The sequence below is a fragment of the Rhinichthys klamathensis genome, unplaced genomic scaffold, assembly GCF_029890125.1.
Source record: "Rhinichthys klamathensis goyatoka isolate OS25496 unplaced genomic scaffold, OSU_Roscu_1.1 h1tg000021l_1, whole genome shotgun sequence".
Taxonomy (NCBI): domain Eukaryota; kingdom Metazoa; phylum Chordata; class Actinopteri; order Cypriniformes; family Leuciscidae; genus Rhinichthys; species Rhinichthys klamathensis.
Window position 1 is genome coordinate 1,107,085 of NW_026606572.1, and position 26,481 is coordinate 1,133,565.

Consider the following 26,481-nt stretch of genomic DNA (forward strand, 5'->3'; position numbering starts at 1 on the left):
AGGGATGATATCAAGAACCACTGGATTTTACTTGATTGCCTCTCGAACTGACCTTAACTGTGGATCCATTATACTTGTGATCGGTCTCATTCACCCCAAGACTGGTCTGTTAGAAGAGGAGGTTCGTGGTGAACCAAGCTCTACTGCCGTTGGAGTTTTGTATGTATCAAACATTAAGTATGGGACATAGACCAAGCCGCAATCAAAGAGCTAGCACCGATGAAAGCTGATTGTGTTGTCGCCTCTCGTTGGCTGTGTCTCTGCCAAAAAGCTGTGCTTAACCACACCAAAAGGACTAAAGGCGACTGTCAACTAGCATGTGCATTCTGAGCCTGTGTGCAAGTAAATATCTGTCTATCAACAGATTTCAATAGTCTATTTTCGTCATTCAAAAAGGAAAACCGTTATTAGGACTGCAGATGTACAAACCTTAAACAAAGCAGCACTTGCTTACCATTTTGAATATCAATCAAGCTGATCACTTCCTTCATTCCAGTCGGCTCATGTTATTATGAAAATATTTGTGCATTGAGTGCTCATGTAAGATGATGAAAACACCCTCTGATTGCCTGCTTCATTCGTGGAGCTAGGCGACTGAGACCCGTCAGAGTGAAAGTAGCCGTGGTCCTTAAGGGGGTAGTCGACAACACCTTTGAACCACTAGAGTCAGCGGCGGTCAAGTTTCTGACTCTAAAAATGGTTTTCTTAAAGGCTGGTCAAGTGGTGCATTGCCGCACTGGGGGTGTGTTCAGGATGTTGTTCAGACAAAGTGACCTGAAAGTATACCTGACGTCTGATGATGTCATCATCAGAGGTTATTTAAGCCAAATTATTAGCGTGTTTGCCACACGTTCACAGTATCTCCTTACCGCTTTTTCAGGGAACAGGGTTACAGTCTAGGGTAACAGTTAATAAGACACTTATAAGACCTTATAAGATGCATATAAGATGCATATAAGCATTAACTACTTCATATAAGGGTTAATTAAAGGTCCAGGCCCTGAAGAGATCAGGGAAACTACTCCCTCTTGGGAAGGTACATTTTTAAGTGACTGGGAGTTTGTGTTACCATTTATGTTTCGGCTGTTCTAAAAGTGCAATGTATTGATACTTGAGAAATGTATTATTTAATTTAATTTATTTATTATCATTAGTTAATGCTTATATGCATCTTATATGCATCTTATAAGGTCTTATAAGTGTCTTATTAACTGTTAATTACTGCTTATTACAAGCACCTTAAAATAAAGTGTTACCTTTATTTATCAATTATCATTTATCAAGCTGAATTTTCAGCATAATTTCTCCAGTCGCATGATCCTCCAGAAATCATTCTAATATGCCGATTTGCTGCTCAATAAACATTTCTTATTATCGGTGTTGACAATGGTAGTGCATCTTGATATGTTTGTGGAAACCGTGATGCATTTTTCCGAATTCTTTCATGAATAAAAAGTTCAAAATAAAGGAATTATTTAAAATAGACTTTTTTTGTAACAATGTGAAAGTTTTGATTCTCACTTTTCAATTTGATGCATTGTTGCTGCATAAAAGTATACATTTCTTTCCCTCAAAAATGATTGATCCCAAACTTTTGAACACCAGTAGACTTGTGTATTTTGAGAAAATGGAGACAAATTAAAGTTACGTAGCATCTCTGTGACGTTCAGAAGCCATAAATTATTTCTGATCAATAAAATAAAGCTTGGACTCAATATTCATCTGAAACAAAGACTACACTTTCTTAAGAGACAATTATATGCTTACGTTTATTCAGACACTTGTACATGGAATCGTTATATAAAAACATTAGAAAGACGATGTCAATCCAATCATTTTGCAAGAATTCAGGCAAGTTTCAGCACCTCCTGTACCATCACTCCAATTCCATCAAATATTTCATGTAGTGGAGCTTTGCACATGAAAGCAGAGGTGGTGACGATCTTATTTTTCTCATCAACATGAGCCTCGTTCACGTGCTTACAGATGTGCTTGCAGCCAAGCTGAGAAATAGCTTCCGCAGTGTCTGGAACATCTGGATACCTGAAAGCCAAAGATTCAGACAGTATGCCTCAGTTCTATCTTTTTATACCAATATCAAGATAATTGTGTATAAAAATACATGGTTTTGTATAACCAGAGCTCAGCCTTTTCTGTGGTTGCCGTGTTGTTTTTTTTTATTTTATGTGCCTGTTCCATCACATTTGCATCCTATTTTGCTAAATGAGGACAAATTATTTCAATGCTAATGAATGATACAGTACCATTCAGTCGGTAAGATTTTTTAAATGTTTTTGAAAGCATTCTTATACTGCATCAAAAATAATTTCTTTATAATAATCTTTCTTATTATTATGAATGTTAAAAACAGTTGTGCTGCTTTTTATTTGTGTTAAAACCATGATACATTTATTAGGATAATTTGATGAATAGAAAGTAGATAGTTAGATAGTAGATGGTATACTAAATCTGAAAACATTTTTATTACTTGAAATAATATAAATGTTAACTGAAATAAAATCAAATGTAAAAAAGCTTAGCTTTTTAACTTGATGTACTTAACTAAAACTGAAATAAAAATTTATAAAACTATATAGACATTAAAAAACTAATAAAAATGATCATTTAAATGTACTACAATTAAATGGAAAATATAAAACTAATCCAAAATATTAAAAAAATTATATTATCTCAATGATAGTAATGCACTGGTTCAAAAGAACAGCATGGAACAACAAATGGAAATATTTCTCTTTTAAAACATTATAAAATGTCTTTACTGACACTTTTAATCAGCTAATGCATCCTTGCTGAATAAAAGTATTTATTTCTTTAAAAAAGAATTTTAGAACAGTAATGTACATGCAAACTGAAGCCATAACTGGGGAGACATTTCTCTGTTTGCAGAGTTAGTTCTGTATACTAAAGTTTTAGATTTCTTCAAAATATTGTAAGTCACATAATTTCAACTTGTTTACCTATCATCTTTGTCATGGCCAACAGTAACTTCACAGCCAGGGAAAACCTTCGCTGCCAGCACAGGTGAGATGCAGCACAAGCCAATGGGCTTCTTCTCGGCATGGAAGGCCAGCAGCACTGTTTTAACCTGCTCATTGACCAAGCAGTCTTTGCCCTGGACAGCCCAGCTACACAGGTTCTTGGCTGCTCCAAAGCCACCTGCAAAATCAGTTCAAAATAATAGTAAATGAAATGTTGAGCTGAAGAGTGCATGGAAATTCTTCCAAAAGTAGCCTCAATAAGGGCAGTGTGCTAACCAGGGAAGATGATGGCATCCAGATCCTTTACATTGAGCTGCGAGAGGTCTTGGATATCACCCCGGGCAAGTCTAGCACTCTCCACGAGCACATTTCTCTTTTCCTCTGTTGGAGAGCCTTTCAAGTGATCGACAACATGCATCTGATCAGTGTTGGGTGCAAATATCTTGACCTGTGGGAAGGTTAATCCTGTTACCAAAGTCCAAGACAACGTGAAAGATCAATGCATTACATGATATTTTACAATGTAGGCTGAGAATTATTTGAAACCAGCAACACGGATGTTATAAATATACTTATACTTATAATAGTTTAGATGGACTACTTCATTGTCAACAGTAAAGACATTGCAGTGTTGCCACTAGGCATGTGCCGATAAATAGGATTGCAATACACTTTTTTTTTTTCACTTGCCATAAAATGGCTTTGGTGCTACTTTCTATTTCTGAACACTATTTAAATGTTTCAAACAGCCCTTCAATGTTTTGTATTCATAATGGTAATCATCACAGCATCAAATACTTAATAGGCTAGGCTATTTATTTTTAAACAAACATTTTTACGTTTCAATCTGGACTTCACTAGAAGTCTGCAGATATTGATTGAAAATTTTCTAATTCTTTATAATTTTTCGGTAACAATTTACAATAAGGCTCCATTGGTTAATTCATTATTTAGCATAAACTGAAAATGAAAAATACTTCTAAAGCATTTATTAATTTCAACATTTACTAATACATTGCTCAAATTAAAAGTTGTAAATTTGATGTACCTGAGCTAACATTATCAAACAATGATCAATTGTATTTTGTAACTAACGTTAACAACGAATAACTTCTGTAACAAATGTAGCTATTGCTCATTATGAATATAAGTTAAACTAATGTTAACTAATGAGACCTTATTAAGTGTTACCTATTGTTCTTTATAATTATTTAGCATTTATCTGTTTGAAACATTTGTTTACTCTATACATTTTTTTATTTGGACTGTTATGTTTTTATTGTTTTAAATGTTCAGTTCTTTTTTATTTAAGAAAAAAGTTACTAAACATTTTATAGGATGACATCACTTTGCAAATGATTTCAATATCTTGATAATACCGTATACGGTGATAAAAGCTTCAGCAATGGAATGGACTATTTGCACAACCACTTTTCGGAGAGCATAGATATACATAATAAAGGCTAGATGTCTCGTCCGCGCTGCTGGCCAATGGAGGTCGACGTCAGCACCTGGCGGCCATCTTGTCACAGGCAGCTCGCTCACTCGTAACATTGTGTTTTAATGGTGCATGTACTTTTTAAATAACCATAACCTGCTCAATTTTCTACCGATTTTCAAACGGTTTGGTTTGTTATAAACGTCAGAGATGTAGTTATGACACTGACTGCACACTTATGGATAATAAGTGTATCAATAAATAATCATCCAGAATTATAGCCACGTTAATAACGTTTGTAAGAAACCAAACCGTTTGTAAATCCATCAGGATTTCAATGAGATAAGAGTATGCGTTCGTGCTGATCACTCATCTTACATCAGGTACCACCATAGACAGTAAAAGAAATGGACACAGCGACCCCCTTGATTTCAACGGAGAGAATTGAAGCACTCATTTCCTGATAGCCAAGCGCACTGCGCAGGCTCAAACTGAGCTTGACGACGTAGATGTGACGTGAGCAACCGTTCTGACCTTCTAGTAGCTGTGCCGAGACAAATCTGAATTGAAATCTGAAACAAATCTATTGTTGAAATATTTTGTCCCGTTGCTTTAATGAACTCTCTATCTATGGGCTTCTGCCTTGACTTTACGCCTCCATGTCCACCCGATTGCCTCATAGACAGTAAAAGATTGCCTACGAGCGTCTCCTTCTGTCTATACGGTCACTTCTCTTCTGTGCGACAGAGAGTCCCGTGGTTATGACGCAATCGTTAGCCTATTTTTACAAAAACGGCTTCTACGGGGCCATAACGTAAGATACAAGTTAATGGAGCCTTTTATACATTGTCCTGTTTCTTAAGAAATAAACAATGGACAAATGGAGTCTTTGGACGCCTCAGATGTAAAGTTATTCGCTGTCAATGTGACGCCAAAATTAATGGGAGTCAATGGAATGCTAACAGCAGGTGATAGTCTGCCATAGATATATACACCAGATGTCGCCTTGGGGTTCTAAGCATGCGTCAAAACCGCCGCCATCTTGGAACAGGGGTCTTGTCGTAGGAAGTGGCTAGGTAATGCTGCTATCTCCGCCTGTACTTCGAATTCTTGGATTTTCTGACTTTTGTGCTGCGTATGGATGTTCACACGAACGAAATCTGAACTAGGAAGAATGTTTTAAAAAAAGAATTTTTTTTTTTTTCTTTCTCTGGACTCAATGATAAATACATGTCTGACCATTGGAAAGAACCAAAAAAAAAACCTAGAAAATCGCATTCATGACGATTTATGGTGATTTTATTTCCGTTAGACCTTTGCCTACATTGACGCTTATGCATTAAAGAGGAGGGGCTTCCCTGTTCCATGATGGCGGCTCTATTGACGCATTCGTTCCAATGAACTGCCGTAGCCAAGGCGACATCTAGTGTATAAATCTATGATAGTCTGCTACAATGGCGGCCCCCAAGTGAAGCTTCAGTTTCCGGCTGGTGGATTACCCCCTTGGGTACCACAGAGCCCGCCAGAAAGCTTGCCTGTGACAAGATGGCCGCCGGTGATGACGATAGAGACTCCGCCGTAAGACATCTAGCCTTTATTATGGATACCTATGTCGGAGAGTACCGCTATGGGGAGTACATATCGGCAGTTTCCGGTTAGAGCGTTCAGCGCATAGACATTTATTATGTCTATGGTTCAGCACACCTACATACATGAGAATGCAGATTATCACTACGTTTTATGGATGCCAATTGATTAAAACAATGAATAATGATTTCTGTATTAATTATCTTGAGCCTGCTGAAATACATTTTCTTTCCAACTGTGCATTCTGAATAATAAATAGGCTAAATATATTTATCCACTAACCTGCAGCAGTCTTCTCATTAACAGTGTTTTTCTCTTACTGATATTTCATACCTGTTGAGTTTACTTTTTTTTTTACGAATTTGACTAATAAAAAGGATTGCTTGTGCGTTGGTGCTTTATTCCAGTCTTTTAAAATAGTTGAATGAAAGAATGCTCAAGGTGCCTGTAACGATGTTAAATAGGCTGATGTTAAGGCTATTTAATTCATCTTAAACATTAATGTTTAATATGCACAGCATAGAGGAGAATGACAGTCAAATACTTTGAATATTAATTAAGCATTTTGGGCATAAACATGTAAATAGTAAAAAAAACATTGAAAATGACAGAATGATTAAAATATTTAATCCAAATAAATAAATGTTCATGGTTCGTACTGATGTTATTCATCTGTTCTCATTCACTTCAGCGTCGCGGTCACTAGTTTAGACGAACACTGACACCCTGTGGTGAAATAATGGCGTATTTTTAACAGCCGCAGCTTTTTCAGATAGGCTTGGTTTGGATTAAAACTTCATGTTCTGATGAGTTTGGAAAATTCTGCACACAGTAAACATCAGAATATCCCTTCTCCTGTCAATAAAAATGTCCAAATTTTTAAATCTTATTGCGGGCACTCATTTTAGTTGACGTTTGTTCAACTTATTGACCACAGTACATTGAAAGTAAACATAACCAGAAATAAGTGAGATGTAGTATTTACAAACGGAAGTGGGTCACGAAGCTCAGTGCAAGTGGTCCATTATCGTGATATGAAATGTTGTTACTGTCACATGACTAATTACCACCAATCCGGTTGTTAAGTCGTGACGTAACCACTCTCCGATAATACTGTTTCCGGGTCCAAAGGCCGGGTCCTCTCTACCTACCTACCGCTTTCGCCCGAGTTTTAACGTGTTCCCGTGTTGTTTAAATAGATCGGAGTTAAAAAACAAGTGACATTCAACTGTCATTCTACCGCTTTCCCTGTGACGAGAAAGATAAGAGAAAATGGCTGCAGTTGATAAGGTAAGTTACAAATCTTAAACGAATGAAGAAACTTTGGCGCCAGTGGGTGCTATCCCTTAATCCCTAGTAACACCCACTGGCACTGAAGCGAAAAAAGCCCTTAAGAAAAGGGTTTCCCTTTCGAGAGGTTCCTCCTATTGCGTAATAGCTTTACGCTATGGGAAAACTCCTTTTCTCGAGAAATATTGAAGTCTTTATGTAAAACGCATTGCAGCTGCACAGCATACAGCAATGAGCGAGGCAGCTCGGTCATTGGCTGTGCTGCGGCAACTTGCACGAACCAATGACGGGGCGACTCTGAACCCGCTTCCAATGAGCGTGCTTCGCGCCCACGCGCGTCAGAGCCCGCCAAGATGGGCGTGGCCAAGGGCTATATATTGGGCGCCTCGTCGTCTGAGTTCTTTAGATTTAATCTCCTTCAGCAAAGAACCTTCTCTTCGCTGGATCCTCCGGATTTGTTGGAGTCTTTTCGCCGCCGCCGTCGACAAGCCTACAGCAGGACTGCTTCGAGGACGCCGGCGCCTTCAGCCGCCTTCGATCGCCCTTCTGCTAAGCCATCCGGCGCGCACCATCTATATCCTTTTACAAAGCTGTCAGTGTTCGCCCCCGCGACACTTTTTCTAAAAGAGTCAAATTTCCAAGGCGTTGTTTCAAATGCCTTCCTGCGCCTCGTGTCGAGGCCCTCTTCAGGACGGGGATCGTCACATCATCTGCGCCCGCTGCTTGGGACCGGACCACGCAGAGGCTGCCCTTACTCGAGGCGGATGTCCCGAGTGTGACGCCCTGGGCCTCACCGAGCTGCGCGCTCGCTTCGCCGTTTTCACCGCGAAAGAGCCCACCTCTTCCGTGCTGCCATCTCCTCTAGTCGAGCCGCGAAAGAAAAAACGCCGCTCACAGAGGCTGCCGGAGCACGCGCGTTTGCAGTGATGTCACGCCGGGCCAATCCCCGCGTGCTTCACCACCACCCGAAGACTCCCCGCCGCCAGTCCAGTTCACACAGGCGGACCAGCACCCCTCCAGCGGAGCGATGGGGCTCGTCTCGTTTGGCGCGTCAGGGGATGACGATGATAAGGATGACAGTTTTTCCTGTGATGCTGCATCCGACGATTGGCCGGGCTCGTCCTTCGACCCCGCTCCATCGACATTAGCGGGCACGAGCGCGGGCTCCAGCATGGACTCTGAGATCGTCCGCATTCTCTCTAAGGCCGTGGAAGACCTCGGGCTCGATTGGTCTTCCCCGGAAGAACCCGCCCGCAGCCGACTGGACGAGTGGTTCCTGCAGGGGCGCCGACAGGCCCCTCGACAAAGACCCTCCCCCTTCTTCCCGGAAGTTCACGACGAACTCACGAAGTCGTGGAAAGCCCCGCACTCCGCTCGCCTGAAGCCTTCTTTTTGGACGGCGCGAAAGAAAGAGGCTATGAGGGGACTCCGCCCCTCGAGGAAGCTGTGGCCAATCATCTGTGTCCACCCTCCAACGCTGGATGGAAAGCTAAAGCTTCTCATCCCTCGAAGCCTTGCCGATCTACTTCAGCTCTCGCCGGTCGCGCATACGCCGCCGCCGGCCAAGCTGCATCAGCGCTTCACTCTATGGCTGTCCTCCAGGTTTTTCAAGCCAAACTTCTCCGCAGTATGGACGAGTCTGGACCCGATCCTGAGGCATTTAAGGACCTACGCAGCGCCACTGACATAGCGCTGCGAGCTACAAAAGCCACCGCCCAATCCATCGGCCGTGCTATGGCTAACCTGACTGTCCTTGAGCGCCATCTGTGGCTGATGGCCTCAGCATCAGCTGTACTCCAGCTAGGATTGTTGCACATGCGTCCTCTCCAACGCTGGCTCAAGAGCCGTGTCCCCACTCACGCATGGCGCTCGGGGACTTTTTAATCAGAGCAAATCACGGCTGCATAAAAGCCCTGACGCCCTGGAAAGCTGTCGACTGGTATCAGTCCGGCGTGAGTTTGGGCGTGAACACAAGGAGAAAAATGATCACGACAGATGCCTCCAAAATAGGTTGGGGGGCCCTTTACGAGGGCAGGCCTGTCTCCGGCTTGTGGTCAAACCCGGAGAAGCGCCTACATATAAACTGTCTGGAATTGAAAGCGGTCGCTTTGGCTCTCAGAGCCCTGCTCCCGTACCTGAAGGACGAGCACGTCTTAGTCCGAACGGACAACATGACGGTAGTCTCGCATATAAATCGTCAGGGTGGACTCAGATCGAGCTCCCTGCACTCGATGGCCAGGGAGCTCCTACTATGGTCCCAGCGCAACCTGCGCTCGCTGAGAGCGGCGCATGTGCCAGGTGTTCTGAACCAGGGAGCGGACATGCTGTCCAGAGACAAAGTTCTCCCAGGAGAATGGTCTCTCCACCCCCTGACGATTCAGTGGTTATGGCAAACCTTTGGCAGAGCAGAGGTCGACCTCTTTGCCTCCAAGGAAAATGCGCACTGCCCTCTCTTCTTTTCAAAGAGCACAGACGCGCTCGCCCAAGTCTGGCCGAGCCGACCGCTGTATGCCTTCCCTCCGGTCGCGATGCTACCTCAGGTCATCAGTCGGATCAGGGAGGAAAAATGTGCAGTGCTCCTGGTAGCCCCACTCTGGAAGAACCAGACGTGGTTTCCAGAACTGATGCAGATGACGCAATCTGCCCCATGGCCGATTCCACTGAGGCTAGATCTCCTCAGGCAGGCCAACGGGATGATCCTCCATCCCCGCCCCGATCTGTGGGCCCTCCATGCGTGGCCCCTCAACGGATTCCCGGGAACCTCCCCAGTGGAGTGTTGAGAACCATCACTGAGGCGCGAGCGCCCTCTACGAGGCGCTTATATGCCCAGAAATGGAAGGTGTTCAGTGACTGGTGTAAATCCAGGAACCTGAATCCTGAGACATGCGAAGTGCCGAGTGTGCTCGTTTTCTTACAAGAGCTGTTGGAGGCAGGCCGCACCCCCTCCACGCTCAAAGTATATGTGGCTGCCATAGCGGCATCACATGAACCGGTCGAAGGACGCACACTAGGGAAAAACTGCCTAGTTGTTCGTTTCCTGAGGGGCGCCAGGAGGATGAATCCCCCACGCCCCCCCTCGGTGCCGATTTGGGACCTGGCCACGGTCCTGGACGCACTTAAGCGTGCCCCGTTCGAACCCCTCCGAACTGTGCACCTTAAACAGCTCTCGCTCAAAACTGCTCTCTTGCTGGCTCTCGCCTCGGTCAAGAGAGTGGGCGACCTGCACGCGCTGTCATCAAGCGCTAACTGCCTGGAGTTTGGACCTAACGACAGCAGGGTTGTCCTCAGGCCAAAACACGGGTATATTCCTAAGGTGCTCTCTACTCCTTTCAGAGCACAGGTGATATCTTTGGCCGCGCTATCGTCCCCAGCAGACGAAAGTGACGCTAATTTACTCTGCCCGGTCAGGGCACTCAGAGTATATTTGGAACGCTCTGCCCTGTTCAGACAGACAGAGCAGTTGTTCGTATGCTTTGGCGGCCGCACTAAAGGTCTGGCTGTGTCAAAGCAAAGAATATCGCGCTGGATAGTTGATGCTATAGCGCTGGCTTATGAAGCCAAGGGCCTTCAGTGCCCCTTGGGCATCAGAGCTCACTCTACGAGAGGCATGGCCTCCTCGTGGGCGTGGTCGAGTGGGATACCCATTCAAGATATTTGTGCGGCTGCAGGCTGGGCCTCACCGTCCACATTTATCAGGTTTTATAACCTACAGGTCCCCTCATTGCATTCTAACATACTGTCGGTCTAGCTATCATAGGCTGGGGTGTGTACATGCTAAGCATTGTCTCCTCCCTCATAGAATCACATCTTTGAAACTGATGTGGAGGATTTTTCATACATGACAGTACATGAAAATGTGCTTGTGTGTGTCTCTGGACGCCCATCGGGCCGTTCCAAGTTGTCCTTTTATAAAGGCCGCCTTCGGCTGGCTCGTTGGATAATTACTTCGCTCAAAGGCTCAGGCTCCGGCCTCCGGCTTAATAGAAGCGAAGTCAGCACGCACGGCGTTTTACATGGCGTTCCCATAGCGTAAAGCTATTACGCAATAGGAGGAACCTCTCGAAAGGGAACGACTCGGATACTAACGTAACCTCGGTTCCCTGAGAGGAGGGAACGAGTATTGCGTAATCTGCCGTGCTTGTGCTTGGTCAGTTTGCTTCAGTCGATTGAACCTAAAGAACTCAGACGACGGGGCGCCCAATGCAGCCCTTGGCCACGCCCATCTTGGCGGGCTCTGACGCGCGTGGGCGCGAAGCACGCTCATTGGAAGCGGGTTCAGAGTCGCCCCGTCATTGGTTCGTGCAAGTTGCCGCAGCACAGCCAATGATCGAGCTGCCTCGCTCATTGCTGTATGCTGTGCAGCTGCAATGCGTTTTACATAAAGACTTCAATATTTCTCGAGAAAAGGAGTTTTCCCATAGCGTAAAGCTATTACGCAATACTCGTTCCCTCCTCTCAGGGAACCGAGGTTACGTTAGTAACCGAGTCGTTATTTAGTCTAGGATCTGGAGTGGACGAGCGGAGCGCTTGGGCCCGGAAGAGGCTAAACGTCACGCGTGACGTCAGACTTAACAAGCCTATAGAGGGAATGCATTAACGTCACTTCCCCGCCGGAACACGCCCCCATAGACATAATAAATACATAGACGCCCTATTGGCCGCTTTGGAACGTTGCTGCCATACGTCAACGGGTCCGCCATTTTGCTGAGGGGGCAAGACTGCACTGTAATCAAATGTAAGCAAACGGGGGAGCTGCGTTTTTTCTGGATAAAAACAAACTGTTTTTACATTTATCAACCGATTTCAGTGGTTTGTATGTGGTGTACAAAAAGTTCCATCTCTAGTTATTTAAAATCTCGATAGTTAGACTTGTAAAATATTTTTTTTAATAAAGAATGGTCAAAGCTCAGGCTTGTCATGTATCTGGCTTTTTATTCTTGGATAAGAATGGTGAAGACCCCCATACTGAGATATAATTTAAGTTTTCTTATTGTGGAAAAAGCATTTTCTGTGATTGACCAGATTTTAGCAATAACAAAGATAACTGATGGATCCTTTATAATAATACGTTATGGTACAACTACAGTGCAATGCAAATAGTAAATATAACATAAAGTGAGAAGTAATAGTAAATAGTTTAGTCAATAAAATAAACAAATAGTATACAGCAAATAAAATAGTAATGATTAGTATAATTATATAATATCATAAGTACAATAATACAATCATAAAAATATTGATAATAGCATAGTTTATTAATAATACTATAATAATAGCAATAGAATAAGAAATATCACTTACAGAATATACACAATAAAAAATAAGTTAAATTGTGACTTTAATATTTAACTCTTTTTGTTAAATTTCAGTTTTATTGATCAGTAATAGCCATTATAACAGAAGTAGCTTCAGTCAAGCATACAGCAGGATACAATGTTAAAATAGCCTAAATATAAAGTTATGAAACTTCACTTTGCCCTCAGCCAAAACGATTTACCAGGGAACCATTTATAGATTAATGAGACCAAAGATCGCCCGTTAGATATACACAAGACGAATTATATCTCATGTTTAACCACTAGACTACAGACATCCGAGCCAGCGGCAACACTTCAGAAGCACTGGCCGAGGTACGGCTGTTCCAGGCGGGGTAGACGAGCGCTGAGCGCATCTTACAACTCCGAAAACGTCAGATCAAATTTTTAAATAGGCGCTATCTTTATAAACAAACCACATATTTGAGCTTTAAACAACTACATTGTCGACTGAAAAACTATTTAAACTACATTTCGTGACACAATAACAGTAGTATTTTTAAATTTATCCTCTGAACGTTACTATTACTAATTAAATCATGACCAAATACAACCAAAAACAAACGTTCAGTCTTGCTTGTGAAAGGTAATTCCTCGAAAGCTGTTTTCAATTGTGTGGCGATGTGTACAGCCCCAAACAGCGCACAAAACAGGCATTTTTCCTCAATTCCCGGTATGAGAGGTATGGGAAAGTTGCCATCCCCAACATGGCGGCGCCGTTGACGTACGCTCCAGCGGCCAATAGGGCGAGAAGGAGGTCTCTGCAGAGCAACAAGGGGCGTGCCTCAATTTGGGGGCGTTTTACAACCAGGTAGGCGTTTTACAATCTCTCTGCCTGGTTTGCTAAAACTTGAGTGGGTGATACTTGAATACGCTTTCCCCATCAGATATTCAGATATTAGTGATAGCGAGAAAACGGTACAGTCTATGGGTGAAATGAGGAGAGAGGTCACCTGTCCTGCATATGGATGTAAGTGGATTTGTGTAAATTCTCATTTTACGTCAGTTAACGCTAATTAGTTTGTGTAAACTTGCTTGCAACACGATTAAGAAAAGCTCCAAGAGGTCTGCCACTTACAATCTATCGCTAACCACTATTAGCAAACATTCGCTAACTTTTTGGTGCATGCGTTTGTTACTTTAGTGTTGATAGTGGTAGTTTGCTTACTGTCGGCGTGTTGTAATATAAAAAAATAGTTAACGTTAGCTTGTCAGACTAGAAAACAATAATTGTAAACAAATATTAGTGGGCTATTCCACCGAATTATGGCCCGGTTTCACAGACAGGGACAGGGTTTAGCCTAAACCAGGATTAGTCCATAGTTCAATTAGGACATTTAAATAATTTTCATAAACGTGCTTAGAAAAAAAAAACATTACTGGTGTTCATCTTGAGACAAAACAAAGACACTGATATATTTTAAGATCAGTCAGTGCAAGTGTATTTCAGTTGGAACAGCTCAGACTTATTTGGTCTAGGACTAGGCTTTAAAATTGTTTGTGAAACCAGGGGATATAGGTAGCCTACTAATATGTTCTATAAATACAATAATAAAAAAATAAATAACTATAAATACATTTTAAGGAAAGTGTTGTGCACATTAATCTAACTGCAAATTCTGTCTAATTAAAAATGATTAAAAACGATTAAATTTTTTTTGTGGATAAATTACGTTTTCATTCAGTCCAGAAACCACTCCCTTCATATAAGAAATGGTGTTTGAGTGTGAGGTGCGCTGTAAGAAAACAAGAAAAGCTGAAAAAGCATTGCTTGTTAAGTTTATTATTTTTAATATCAATTTTAATGTAATATTTATAATTTTTCTGTTATTTATATTATATCTCATAACCCTAACAAAAACCTCTGCAGACACCTGGATTTAAATAGAAACATGATTTGACCTTTTTTAGCTGTGAGATCAGCTCACTAGTCAATGTTCAACACTCTTCATTATATCAGTGCAGGCATTAATACCTCACATGTGTAGTCAAACCTATAGACTAACATAATTATGTACAGTGGAGGAAACTTGTTAAATTAAAATGGATGAAATTGTTGTCTATTCACCACATGACAATTCAGCGGAGAGGACAAGAGCCTCAACCACAGCGCTACCTTGCAGATACTAATTTATTCACATGCCCCTTCTGCACATCTCAAATATGTAAACCCAGACATTATCATCAAATAGTGGCCCATATAGCTGGGCATAAAATAAGGCCCCAGCAGCACCTGATCCACCACAACAAACTCCTTCGCTGGCCCCAGCAGCACCTGATCAATGAAACTTGATATACTGTATTATTAATGTGTTTTTATGTCATAAATTTATCAAGATCGGTCATGGAAATCCAGCAAAGAAAGAGAAGGCGGACTGACAAGCCACACAAAACTGGTATGATTTATTTTGTTTGAGGTGCTCTATTATTTATAGTAAATGTTGACTGTTATTTACTGATGTTCTTCATTTGTCCCTTCATAGTGGCAACTGTTGACCAACCCCTGAACATACAGGAGGCATGTATTTGTTATTACTCAATTTATAAAATGCAAGGGAATCATTATAACCACAAGAAGTTCAGATTATGTTTTGTTCATGTATAGCTTCCTCCGCTGGTCCTTCGTGAAATCTTACTGGAGGTTGTGCTTCAAGATGGTGATGTTGCAATTGGCTCCCTTGCCCTCACCTGCAGGTGCTTCAACAGCATTGTGAGCATGGAAAGTTTCCGCCGAGAGGCTCACTTTCGGTGGTTGGACAGTAAGTTTTATTAGTGTCACTGATTGGTTAATTACAGCTCTCTCTGTTTTTCTCAGTTATGTATGGTTGAATATTAAGACAATGATGAGGTCAGCTGACAACTTTTTTTTTAGGTGTCGTGAACTGGAAGGCATTCAGTGAAAATGTCAGAAACCTGTATAGGGTTCCATACAGTCTATCCAGATGTCTCCATTTTGATACTACATACAAAGACTGTGGCGAAGGCTACAGAGGAAGAGGGCAAAGAGGTGTGTTGCAGGGGTTCTATGGCTCTGATGACTCCCCAGGATACTGCGGAGACTGTTTCTATGTGGCTGTGGAGGAAGCATCTAATGTTTCATGCAATGTGTTCCTCATGTTTGAACTTGCCACATTTATTGCTTATTTTATTTTATTGGATGCTCTCTTTTTTACTATTATATTAAATAGAGAATGCTGCATTTATCAATACAGTTTTTCATCATATTGGTTACAGTATCTATACGGTCAATAAAGTGATGCTAATGTTTAAAGTTTTCAGAGTCATTATTCTAAGTAAACACATTTTACCTTAATTTAAAGGTCAATACGTTTTACTTTATATATCATTTAATGTAAGCTACAAATATCACTTAAATATCAGTCATTACATATAAATATATTTTGAAAAATACAGGTGAGAAAGACCAATACAATAATTTTCACCATTGCTTTACAGTAGGATTTGGTAACTTTATTGGAAATTGAATTTTTCCTTGTTAATCACCGTTACAACTTGATTTATGTTGTGTTGTTCACACACACACAAAACGAAAATAAAACTAATGTAATTATAAATAGTTGAGTAATAAAGTAATTTTTAATACTTTTACCTTTTAAGGTTTACATTTAGAGGAAAATTGCATGTAGGTAGGAGAGAATATTATAAAATATAATACACACTCACAGGCTATAACAACATTTACATATACATTGCGACAACATTTATGTCAAAATAAAATCCAGCTACCTATTTTCTTTAAAAAGGAATTCTTTCATAAACCAAATTTCCCGTTATGTTATAAGATACAGATCTTGTATAACTATCTTATGAAAGAATTCCTTTTTATATCTTATGAAAGAATTCCTTTTTAAAGAAAATAGGTAGTTGTAGCCTGTATTTTATTTTTTACATAAATCAAATGTTGTCGCGATATAGACATAATAGTAAAAATCAAGAAAAAACCCGAGAAATAATAATAACGCATTTCCGCTTCTGAAAGTGCTATAATAAAATTTCCGCTTCTGAAAGGGCTTCCGAATCCGTACGGTTATGATTGGATGGTTGGAAAATGCCTAGACCGGTTTGAAAACGCCCATTAATTGGGAAACACCTTCTTGTTGTTCCGCAGAGACCTCTATTTGAATAGGGCGTCTATGTATTTATTATGTCTATGCACGCCCCCCTCAGCGGGACTGAGTGGCAGAAGAGCTGCTGCGTGACTGGAGTTAATAGGGGAAACTGCGTTAACGCGAGTAAAACAAACTATTATCAGTTTAAACTAAAAGTTGGACTCGATATAGTGTTCCTTACAACTTATCAAAGATCCAGTGATCCATGGATATTGACATGCAGCCAGGAATCGTGTTTCCTGACATGTATATGTGCCTGATTTCGATGCTGGGGAAATAAATGAAGACAATTTGCCTGTAAACGTTTTATATAAATACAATATAGATAGGTCTAAATCCGAGTGATCACTTACATTAATGTTATACTGTATATCATCATATCGTCCAGCCCTAAAACTTGTATAGTTTTTTGTCAGTGTTTATTTAAAAACATCCAATTATGCAGAATATAGTCTGTTCTGTAGCTTTTTGCAGTCTGTAAAAATATACAGTACCTCAGATTTCTGGTCAAATCTAGTTGTACAGTCAATCGCAAAGCTCTTTCCCGTTTTAGATGTGTTTTGTGTGATTTTCACGGCATTCACGCTGAAAACAAATGCTGCCGCTCAGTCTTTTTGCCACTTGTGGGCGTGACCGCATTTCACTCCGGCCGACGGTGACGTCATGCGCATACCCTCTATAACAATGTACGAAAAAGACAACTTGTCCAGACAAGTAGGGGTTCAATCTTCAGCTGGCTGGCAGGAGCCGCCACTGGTATGTCATGTGACCTGTCAGTGGCTGGCAGGCAGTCTGCCTTGGCAGGTTTCAGAAACCATTTATTTTTGGCAGTTTATGTGTTTTGTGTTCCTCCCTCTCTAGCTCATTTAATATGCATCTGTTGATATGATTATGTTCTTTTGTATGATTGATGTTTTGGGGCCGGTTATCCCAATTAAAGCAGTCAAATGACCCTGATCACGACTGGTTGCTTACTGATAAAAATAGCACCAACATGCCATTTATTGATTTAGACAAACTATTTATTGCATTGCTCCTGGATTATGTTCTGTTTCGAATGTCTGCGTTATTGCATTATATGCAGTGTAGAACCTTAGAGCTGATAGTCGAATAAACTTACAGTAGCTTGCTGACGGCTCAAATGAACCAAAGCCGCAGACGCCTCGTGGATTTCACTTCCATCGAACACACCGCACCCTGCCAACACTACAGCAACGCGCTTTCCCATGTTTATAAACGAAAAGTGGCTAGCGGTGAACTTGAAAGGTTACGAACTTCCGGCCGGGGTTCGTAAATGAAGAGTACTGCTTTTCAATCCGTTCTTTTGAGTCGAATCTTTTCAATGAATCTGTTGAACAGTATGGAGTCCATTCGTTCTAAGTAAACAAACAACTCACTGAGCTGAACTGACTGAGTTACCGTTTTTGTGCTTATGTGTTTAAGGAAAAGCTTTGGAAAGCTTAAGAGAACGTAATAGGTAACATAATCGCTGAATGCATTTTTAACAGGCTCTTTATAATGAACTGTTCTAAAGAACCGATTAGTGAGTCAGACCACTACTACAAGAGAAAGGACTAGCATCGGGGAACCTTTATTTTGAAATGACTCTTTTTCAAAAAAGAAAAAAGAAAAAAAAAAAAGAGTCGTTTCCGTTTCTGGTCAACTCAGTTGACATACATACATGCATGAAATATAGCATAGTTAGTTGTGGTATGTTTATCCATTAACATATCTAGATATCGTGGGTGTTTGAGTAAATAACTTTACATTCCTTGACGCGATTACGTTCATTATATAGTCCACTTACTGAGTGCTGTACTGGGCACGATTAATTTACTCTAGCTAGCTTGCTAGCTAATAACCTTTCTAGGTAGCGCCCACCTCAACACAAGCCAGTCGTCTGATAATGGCAGGATTGTATCGAGCTCTTCTAACATCTGCCTCCACTGTCACAAAGGTGAGGTTATTTCACATCAGCCTCGTTGAATAAACCGTGATAATTTTGATAATTGCAAAAAAAAAAAAAAAACCATTAAATATAAACTTTTTAAAAATGTAATTTCAGAATCTGACACAAGCCACATGTCGCACTAAATTCACTAAGAGTCGCATCCCTCCACAGGTACGTGACAGTTCAAAATGTACATGCATCGTTTTATCTGATTCAGTTTATTTAATGTAATAACATCACACCATCTTCTCGTTCTTCAGGTATTTGAGGAACGAGCAAAAGAACATGACAAGTACGGTGGTGATCCAGAACATCCACATAAATTACACATAGTGACACGGGTTAAAAGCACAATGAGGCGTCCATATTGGGAAAAGAAGGTTATAAAGAGCTTGGGGCTAATGAAGGTGGGATGTGGTAAATTTACTTTATGAAATAGTATCACACTCAACTAAAATGTAATAGTTCAATACAACTTTTTCTCCAGGCGCATGAACCCCGTGTCCACAAGAACACCCCTTCAGTTAACAATCTACTGAAAACCATTAAGCATCTGGTTAGGTATGTTGGGAATTTTGCATTTCATAACATTTTAAAATCAGTTGATTGCTGACCATTACAATAAACTTACCTATTCAAATATTCTTATCTGCAGGATTGAGCCCCTCAAGCTTCCGTATGGACTACCTGCTGAGGAGGACATGGCCAACACATATCTGAACAGCAAAGGGGAGCTGGTAGTGAAACGTCTCCTGCAACCACTTGAGCAGAAGGCCATTGAGTCATAGAATTTATCTAGCCTACCATGTGTTGTGTATTTGCTATTTGTTAAATAAAGGTTTGAATAAATTGATCTTCTCTTTAATTATTACAAAAGCATGCATTTCAAACCTTAGCCACTCTGGTGATGTAACCTTAAAATCACTGGTATGTTCAGGGAGACAGTTTTTTTTCCATTGACAAACAGAACAGGCATATATATAAAAAAATTTTAATGAGTCATGTACTGCTACAAAAGAAAAAAGCCCGCACTTCTTTCACATCAATGGGAGAAAGAGGTGACAATTCTTAGTGGAATACAGAAGCTTGCTTCCTTGGCACTTGTTTGATGCTCACTAAACTGTTCATCAGTCCATTAGAGGCAGAAATATTTTTTTTTTTTTTTTTTTTTTGCACCATCGTTTAAACGTAAGCTTCCGGTTGTTCCGTCTTGCAGAAACTCAATCTTCCTTAATTAAAGGTCCCGTTCTTCGCGATTCCATTTTCAAACTTTAATTAGTGTGTAATGTTGCTGTTAGAGCATAAATAATACCTGTAAAATTATAAAGCTCAAAGTTCAATGCCTAGCGAGATATTTTATTTAACAGAAGTCCCCTTTCAAAGCCTAGAGCGAACGGCCGGTTTGGACTACATCCCTCTACTTCCTTTTTTAGTGACGTAACTAGACAGTCCTTCCAGAAAAACGCAGAGTTTTTTTGTGATTGTTGCGGGCAAAAATCCTTGATTACGCGGCCCGTTTTCTTTAAAAATGCGATGGAATATGCGGGATATTTATGCAATTTTTTGCGATGAAATTGCGGGAACTTGCAAAAATTGCGGGAACTTGCAAAAACTGATGTTTGATGAAAAAGAGAAAAAAAAGTGATTCCCCCAACACCCTGTTCTCACTAGGCTACTACCTTAATGTAAAGAGTCCTTTCTTATTACTTCCTATGATAAGCAAGCATACTACATCACAGAAAGTGCTGGAAATATTTAATTTCTCATCTTGTTTTATTTCAGACTGTAACGAGTGGAAATAAGGTGTGGCCCCTTTAAGAGCTGCGCGCTCCCAACTGTCTGCAGTATTATATTTGTATGTGCCATGCGCCTCGAACACCCCATGTGTGCGGGTAATTTCTGTTTGATGCTACTTTTATCTTATTTTGTTTATTAAGTAACGATGTGGACGGTAGAACGTGTGACAGACAGTTACGAGTTCGATTTGGGAATAAAGTGCGAGTTGTGAGATGCCAATCGCCTCCGTGAGTCTGTCTGGCCTCTGCAATAACTTCAGCTGTGAGCTATCCCTATTTTTCTTTCCGACACAACGCGTTACAAGACCTTAATAAACACATTAAACTTACAAAACATTGAGTCAAACCAGTTCTGTAGCTTTACTAGAGGAATATGCTACAGCTTCAGTAAAAATGAATAAATGAAATATTCAAAAAAAAATGTGTGCTCCTGTTTTACAGCTTTTCAATGGTGTTCACGTCGCGTAATTACGTCACTTCATAACGTCCCCATGGCAACAGGGGGAAGTGGCTGCTCTTGTGTGAAGCAAACGCAACATTTTCCAACTTTCTGCTAAGATATATGTGACTTTTTTGCGACGAAAATGCGGGGATTATGAAATCATGCAAGCCCCGCATATTTTGCGCGGAAATCAGCAATTTATGCGGCGAAATTGCGGAGTATTTGAAAATATGCGGACTTTGGCTGATTTTGCATTGAATTCAGCGATCGCATAATCGCGTTTTTCTGGAGGGACTGACTAGAACAGTTTTTTGACTAATCTCCGCCCACAGGAATACACAAAAAAGGGGTGGTCTTGTTGCGCTCCCACGGAGAAGAAGCACTTCAGCTGCGCATGCATCTCCAATTTATGGTAAGAGGCCTATTTACGTGCGATAAGCTGCTGTCGAATCACAACACAGGAACCGCTGGCACAATCAGAACTCGTTACGTATTTATGAAGGAGGGACCTCATAGAACAAGGAAGTCATCAGGCCGTTTTTTGGACAGTGAAAACAGCGGTATACAGATAAGTAAATTGTGTGAAAAATACTGTTTTCTTACACGCGAAACATGAACACATGTTATATTGCACACTGTAAACACAATCAAAGCTTCAAAAAAACATGAAGAACGGGACCTTTAATAAGAGCTAAAGAGAGTGAACCTTCACTAGTATGATGCTCCATACAAATGTTTCACTTCTAAAACACATGTAAAGAAATATGAATTAAATAGGTGGTATTTGGTTATCATAAAAGTATCAAACATAGGACAAAGGTGAGAGACACAAATGGCAAGGAAAACAAGTGATCTCAAAGAGGTGTTACAAGACTTAGGACTGTTATGTTGGAAGCCCTGAGAAAGACGGAGCTTGATGTTTTGGTCCTCTAATCCTCATCAGATTCAGAATCCGAGTCATACCCTTTGCCTCTGATGGTCTTTTTCTCCACCTTGGTGAACTTTGTCCCTGACTTCTGCCCAATTGTTGGTGGCTCCAAAATATTCCCACTAGATGGAGAAAGGATACAAATATAAAAGCAGTTTGTAAAAATGATAGTGTATATAAATATACCATTAAAGCAGTGGATCTCAACCTTTTTGTCTTCAAGGTCCCCTCATTGTCCACAATATTTGACCCTCCTCACAATTTCAACCTGATAAAATATTTTAGAGTTTGGCCTATCTAGAAAGATGTATATTTTTTCTATAAAAATAACCAAAAAGATCATCCTGATTTTTATGTTGTTTTAGCTTATTTTGTCTTTTAAACATTTTTAAGTCATCTTGAGGCCCCCTGGTTGAGAACCACTGATTTAGAGGCCTATTTACGTGCGTATGCGGGTTAGAACATTTTTTTGTTAAAAGATAGTAGTACTTTAATCAAGGGTGCATTAAATTGATCAGAAGTGACAGTAAAGACATTTACATTACAAAAATGTATATTTTTTTTAAAATAAAGGCTGTTCTTATCAACTTTGTATTTAATAAAGAATCTTTGAAAAAATGATCAGTTTCAATATTGATAATAATAAATGTTTGATCAGCATAATGATTTCTGATGTCACTAAAGACTGAATGATGCTAAAAAATTCAGCTTTGCCATCACAGTAATAAATTACATTTTAAAATATATTTAAATAGAAAAAAGTTTCCTATTTTAAATTTTAGAGTGAGTATGAAAAATAAAATATGAGCCTTAGAAAATGTATATATATTAGAACTGTCAACGTTAACACATCCGATTAATTCAAAATTAAAATCCTTAATACACTAAAATTATTAAACGCAAATAAATCACTGAAGCATGTGAAATTGCGTTATTTACTAAAAACGATGTAGTCGGGAGTTTATCACACTGACCATCAACAATGGGGCAAGCACCTGTAACCCTGGTAGGCGGAAATTACTACCAAATTGGGAACGTTTTCAGTCCCAATTATCTAGGAAGTGATTTCATTCGAACAATCAGTCCAAAACAGCGCTAATGTAAAGTTTGTTTGTTTATAATTTTAACTTTATGCCAACTACCCTGGTTATATTCATGGCGAGAAAGAGATTAAAAAAGAACAAGCGCCTAATGTAAAGAAAACCAGGCTGATTACATCAGATATGGCAGAGAGAATAAAGACTTGTGATCCGTTTTCAGCGAATTATTCATTCCAGCATCTGTGTAGCTTTAAAACACGAGCTCTGTCATATTCTGTGGTTGTTTCTGAAGAGCACGAGCACTCACGCATCATGCTGTGTGAAATACAGACTTGAATGGAAATTCAAAACAACCAACCACAGTATGGCCAGATTATATACAAACTAAGATTCTCAGTTGGATAAAGCAAACCAGCTCTAAACAAGCTCTTTGATATTATCATTTGGTTATTATGTGTCCTTTTGGAGTCACCAAGTGGCCTTTTTTGGAAAGACACCTAAATTTACCTTGAAAAAAGCTTGCAGAAAATACAGATTTTTGAGAATCATCCTTCAATCTTTTTATTTAGCTGTATATAGCAAACGATGACAAAATAAACACGTCAAACAAGATAAATGATGTATGCTTAATTTCATGATAAGTATGCGATTTAATCCCACCATACATATACAATGCATCAGGGTTCCCACACATTGGTTAAATTCAAATTCAAGGACCTTTCAAGGACTTTCCAGGTCCATTACCCTCAAATTCAAGGACTTAATGTGGACACACACACACACACACACACACACACACACACACACACACCTGTAGTTGATGATACTTGAGCAGCCCAGTCTCCACTCCAGCATTTCGGTTGGAAACTCATCTGTGTTGCCCAGATCGGTGAAGCCCACAATGTAATCCTTAGTCTTCCCATCCTTGACCAGAGCCAGTGTTGGAATGACTTTAATCTTCAGCCTCTCCGTTAGGAATGGAGCCTTCTCAACATTCAGCTTGATGAACTTTGTTTCCAGATGTTTCTTAGCCAAGACAGCTAGGTGCTTGTCCAAAATTTTGCATCTTTGAAAAAAACAAACAAACACTGAAAATAGCTCTATACACAATTGATTCATAACACAAGGATCCAAGGAAACCAAAAGAAAACAAATATATCCTCAAATACCTGAAGGTAGAGTCTCTGTAGAAATGGCAGACGACACTTTTGCTTTCCTTCACCTCAGCAAAAAAATCTCTCTCACTTGGGATCTCTCTGTATTCACCATGTCCTTTAGATATCCACTCCTGAGGACACACACATACCACAGTTTACAAAGTTTAAACACATCAATAGGGGGAATCTGATCTGCTTCAATGCACTAATAAACACCTCATGTAGATAACTTATTTTGAATAAGCATTTTAATAATAAACTTAAAACAAGCTCCGAATTTAGAGCTAGGTTCTTTAAATATGTTTAGAACACCCACCTGCTTCTGTTTCTGAGCTTTCTTGAGGGCCTCGAGCCTTCTCTCCTTGAGCCGATCCAGGTCATCTTCATCCATGGTCTGCAACTTCTCTAGTTCTGCATCCAGCTGCTCTTCCACCATCCGTGCCGACTGCAGCACCTGCTGCTCCAGAGCTTTCGCAACAACCTCCATTGACTGACTGGCCATTTCCTGTTAGACATACAGCACATATTGGATGGAATTACTTAAATAATCCACGTTAAAAAATAATAATAGTGAATTTAGTAAAACAATGATTAAAGTAAATTAAAACAAGCTACTTTTTGAACTAATTTTTTTTTACACTGCAAAATAACTGTTTATCACACATCTAACAGGTCTCACAACAACGTGGGATTTGTGCCTTTAATGGTATTAAAGTGAATGGTTTTAAGGTGTCTGTCGAAGTAAAGCAAGAAGCTGTTTGTGTGAAAGGTGTGGCACCTATGTGTGGCACACGTTAATCAATAGTCGTCGGGGTTTTGATGGGCATTCTGTTGTTCGTACACAACAATAGAGGTGCGGGTAAGTTAGTCGGCCAGCGCTGCTTGACTACTACAACCGCATGAAGACAAGCATGCCAACTTGGCTTACCTTCTCCGGTTCCTATTGTCTCACCTATAATTACTGATTTTAAAATACAATAAGCTCTTGTAAATAATGACTGATGATTTTAAAACGGATATGTGGGGCTTTGCGTCAAATCGTGCTAATGCTAGCGTATTGCTTTGGCTTTCAAACACCGTGGTAACGGAAGCTTTGATCGCCAACAAAGACTGTAGCGTAGTTAATCGGCAAGCGACACACTCTCCAGAAAGCAACAACAAGATAGGGGTCATTTAACTGACATACAATTTAAAATGCAGAGTTTGTAGAAAAATATGTTACGGAAAAACACTTACCAAGTCTGTATAATTTCTAGAAGGCGACACAGTGACTGACGCAGGGTTTACGTAGAGGCGTCACCTGATTACGTCATGCAATCGTAGCGCTTTCGACGCATTTCAGTAGGAATATAAAATAAAAATATCTATTGTATTGTTTTTTTCATAAAATTCAGTGCAGATGTAAGTCACATAGTTTAATTCATTTTGCAAAAATCTCACGTCTCATTTTTATTTTCTGGCTTACCCTTACAGACATCTACCATGGTAACCATACAGTTACACTAGTTATAATAGTTAATAACTGCAGTATTTTGCAACATTACACAAAAGCTACATTTTAGAAATACCTTTTAAAAGTATGTGCAGGACAATCGAAATAGTAATACAATATATATGGGAAGTATAATATGCTCTAACTTTTTTGAAATTTACATTAGATCAGTCTATTTTTTTTTCTTTGTAAAATTTGTTTTGAATTTGTGTATTTGGACATATTTGATCAATCATTATCTTCTATTTAAATTTTGCCTCTTCGTTTGCACCATCAGAATATTAAATATTAATTTATAAATATACATCACTAAAAGCTAAAACTTTCCTAAGTGTTATTAAATTACAGATTTCAGAGACAAATGCCTTTTGTCTTTATCCTTTCATTAGAATCTTATTTAATTAGTTTAAGATGTTTGCTGTTACACTATCATTGTTAGTGACATTGTTTGTGGATCAATGTTAGCTTGATCCACAAATTATAAATACATACACACAAAAAAAAAAGAAACAAGACCATATCAATTATTCAAATTTATTTGCAAATTTAGAAAACATACAAATGATGTCACAGCTTCTGGTCTTCAGGCACAGGTCATTCTGTCATTACAGATTTTTGACCAAATATGGTTTTTCAGGCCCTCATCTCTGTAATGCCATGATAATGTGAGATAATAACAGATGTCTCATGAGCAGCTTCTTAAAACCAAGAAAGTATCAACTTAAAACATTTGAGGAGTCAAGTACATTCTGTTCATACATAAAGTCAAAACTACAGTGAAAAGGAATTGAGAGGAGAATGCTTCATTAGGAATGTAGACTGAAGTATCCATCTTTGACCTATTATTCAGTTCACATCCATCTAATTGAAAAACCCTTCCTTTCCTCCAGCACCATATCCATAGAAAACAGGACTA

The 26,481-nt window shown here is 39.9% G+C and overlaps 3 protein-coding genes across 3 annotated transcripts; 1 reads left to right on the forward strand and 2 right to left on the reverse strand.

Annotated features, from left to right (window-relative positions):
• Nucleotides 1-1,459: 1,459 nt before the first annotated feature.
• zgc:162944 (uncharacterized protein LOC569993 homolog) lies at nt 1,460-18,138 on the reverse strand. The gene is made up of 4 exons (XM_056241039.1): nt 17,880-18,138; nt 3,276-3,447; nt 2,979-3,177; nt 1,460-2,043 (listed from the first exon to the last, which is right to left on the reverse strand). The coding sequence occupies exons 1-4, from the start codon at nt 17,985-17,987 to the stop codon at nt 1,848-1,850; spliced, it is 675 nt and encodes a 224-aa protein (XP_056097014.1). The 5' UTR covers nt 17,988-18,138; the 3' UTR covers nt 1,460-1,847.
• A 280-nt stretch (nt 18,139-18,418) lies between these two features.
• Nucleotides 18,419-19,563, forward strand: mrpl30 (mitochondrial ribosomal protein L30). Its single transcript, XM_056241050.1, has 5 exons — nt 18,419-18,716; nt 18,825-18,881; nt 18,971-19,117; nt 19,198-19,271; nt 19,366-19,563. Exons 1-5 carry the CDS (start codon nt 18,666-18,668, stop codon nt 19,496-19,498), a joined length of 462 nt encoding a protein of 153 aa, XP_056097025.1. The 5' UTR covers nt 18,419-18,665; the 3' UTR covers nt 19,499-19,563.
• Nucleotides 19,564-21,875: 2,312 nt separating this feature from the next.
• Nucleotides 21,876-25,384, reverse strand: txndc9 (thioredoxin domain containing 9). Its single transcript, XM_056241030.1, has 5 exons — nt 25,310-25,384; nt 24,390-24,578; nt 24,086-24,204; nt 23,728-23,982; nt 21,876-21,998 (listed from the first exon to the last, which is right to left on the reverse strand). The coding sequence occupies exons 2-5, from the start codon at nt 24,573-24,575 to the stop codon at nt 21,878-21,880; spliced, it is 681 nt and encodes a 226-aa protein (XP_056097005.1). The 5' UTR covers nt 24,576-24,578; nt 25,310-25,384; the 3' UTR covers nt 21,876-21,877.
• Nucleotides 25,385-26,481: the final 1,097 nt, after the last annotated feature.

Excerpts from the sequence above, each read along its gene's own strand:
- mrpl30 (XM_056241050.1), top strand. The coding sequence starts at position 18,666 with ATGGCAGGATTGTATCGAGCTCTTCTAACATCTGCCTCCACTGTCACA. Across the intron at positions 18,882-18,970 it reads AGAGTCGCATCCCTCCACAG|GTATTTGAGGAACGAGCAAA; the intron begins GTACGTGACAGT and ends CTCGTTCTTCAG. Across the intron at positions 19,118-19,197 it reads AGAGCTTGGGGCTAATGAAG|GCGCATGAACCCCGTGTCCA; the intron begins GTGGGATGTGGT and ends CTTTTTCTCCAG.
- zgc:162944 (XM_056241039.1), bottom strand. The coding sequence starts at position 17,987 with ATGGGAAAGCGCGTTGCTGTAGTGTTGGCAGGGTGCGGTGTGTTCGAT. Across the intron at positions 3,178-3,275 it reads GGATGCCATCATCTTCCCTG|GTGGCTTTGGAGCAGCCAAG; the intron begins GTTAGCACACTG and ends CTGATTTTGCAG. Across the intron at positions 2,044-2,978 it reads GGCCATGACAAAGATGATAG|GTATCCAGATGTTCCAGACA; the intron begins GTAAACAAGTTG and ends TTTGGCTTTCAG.
- txndc9 (XM_056241030.1), bottom strand. The coding sequence starts at position 24,575 with ATGGCCAGTCAGTCAATGGAGGTTGTTGCGAAAGCTCTGGAGCAGCAG. Across the intron at positions 24,205-24,389 it reads AAGCTCAGAAACAGAAGCAG|GAGTGGATATCTAAAGGACA; the intron begins GTGGGTGTTCTA and ends GTGTGTCCTCAG. Across the intron at positions 21,999-23,727 it reads TCAAGTATCATCAACTACAG|TGGGAATATTTTGGAGCCAC; the intron begins GTGTGTGTGTGT and ends TTCTCCATCTAG.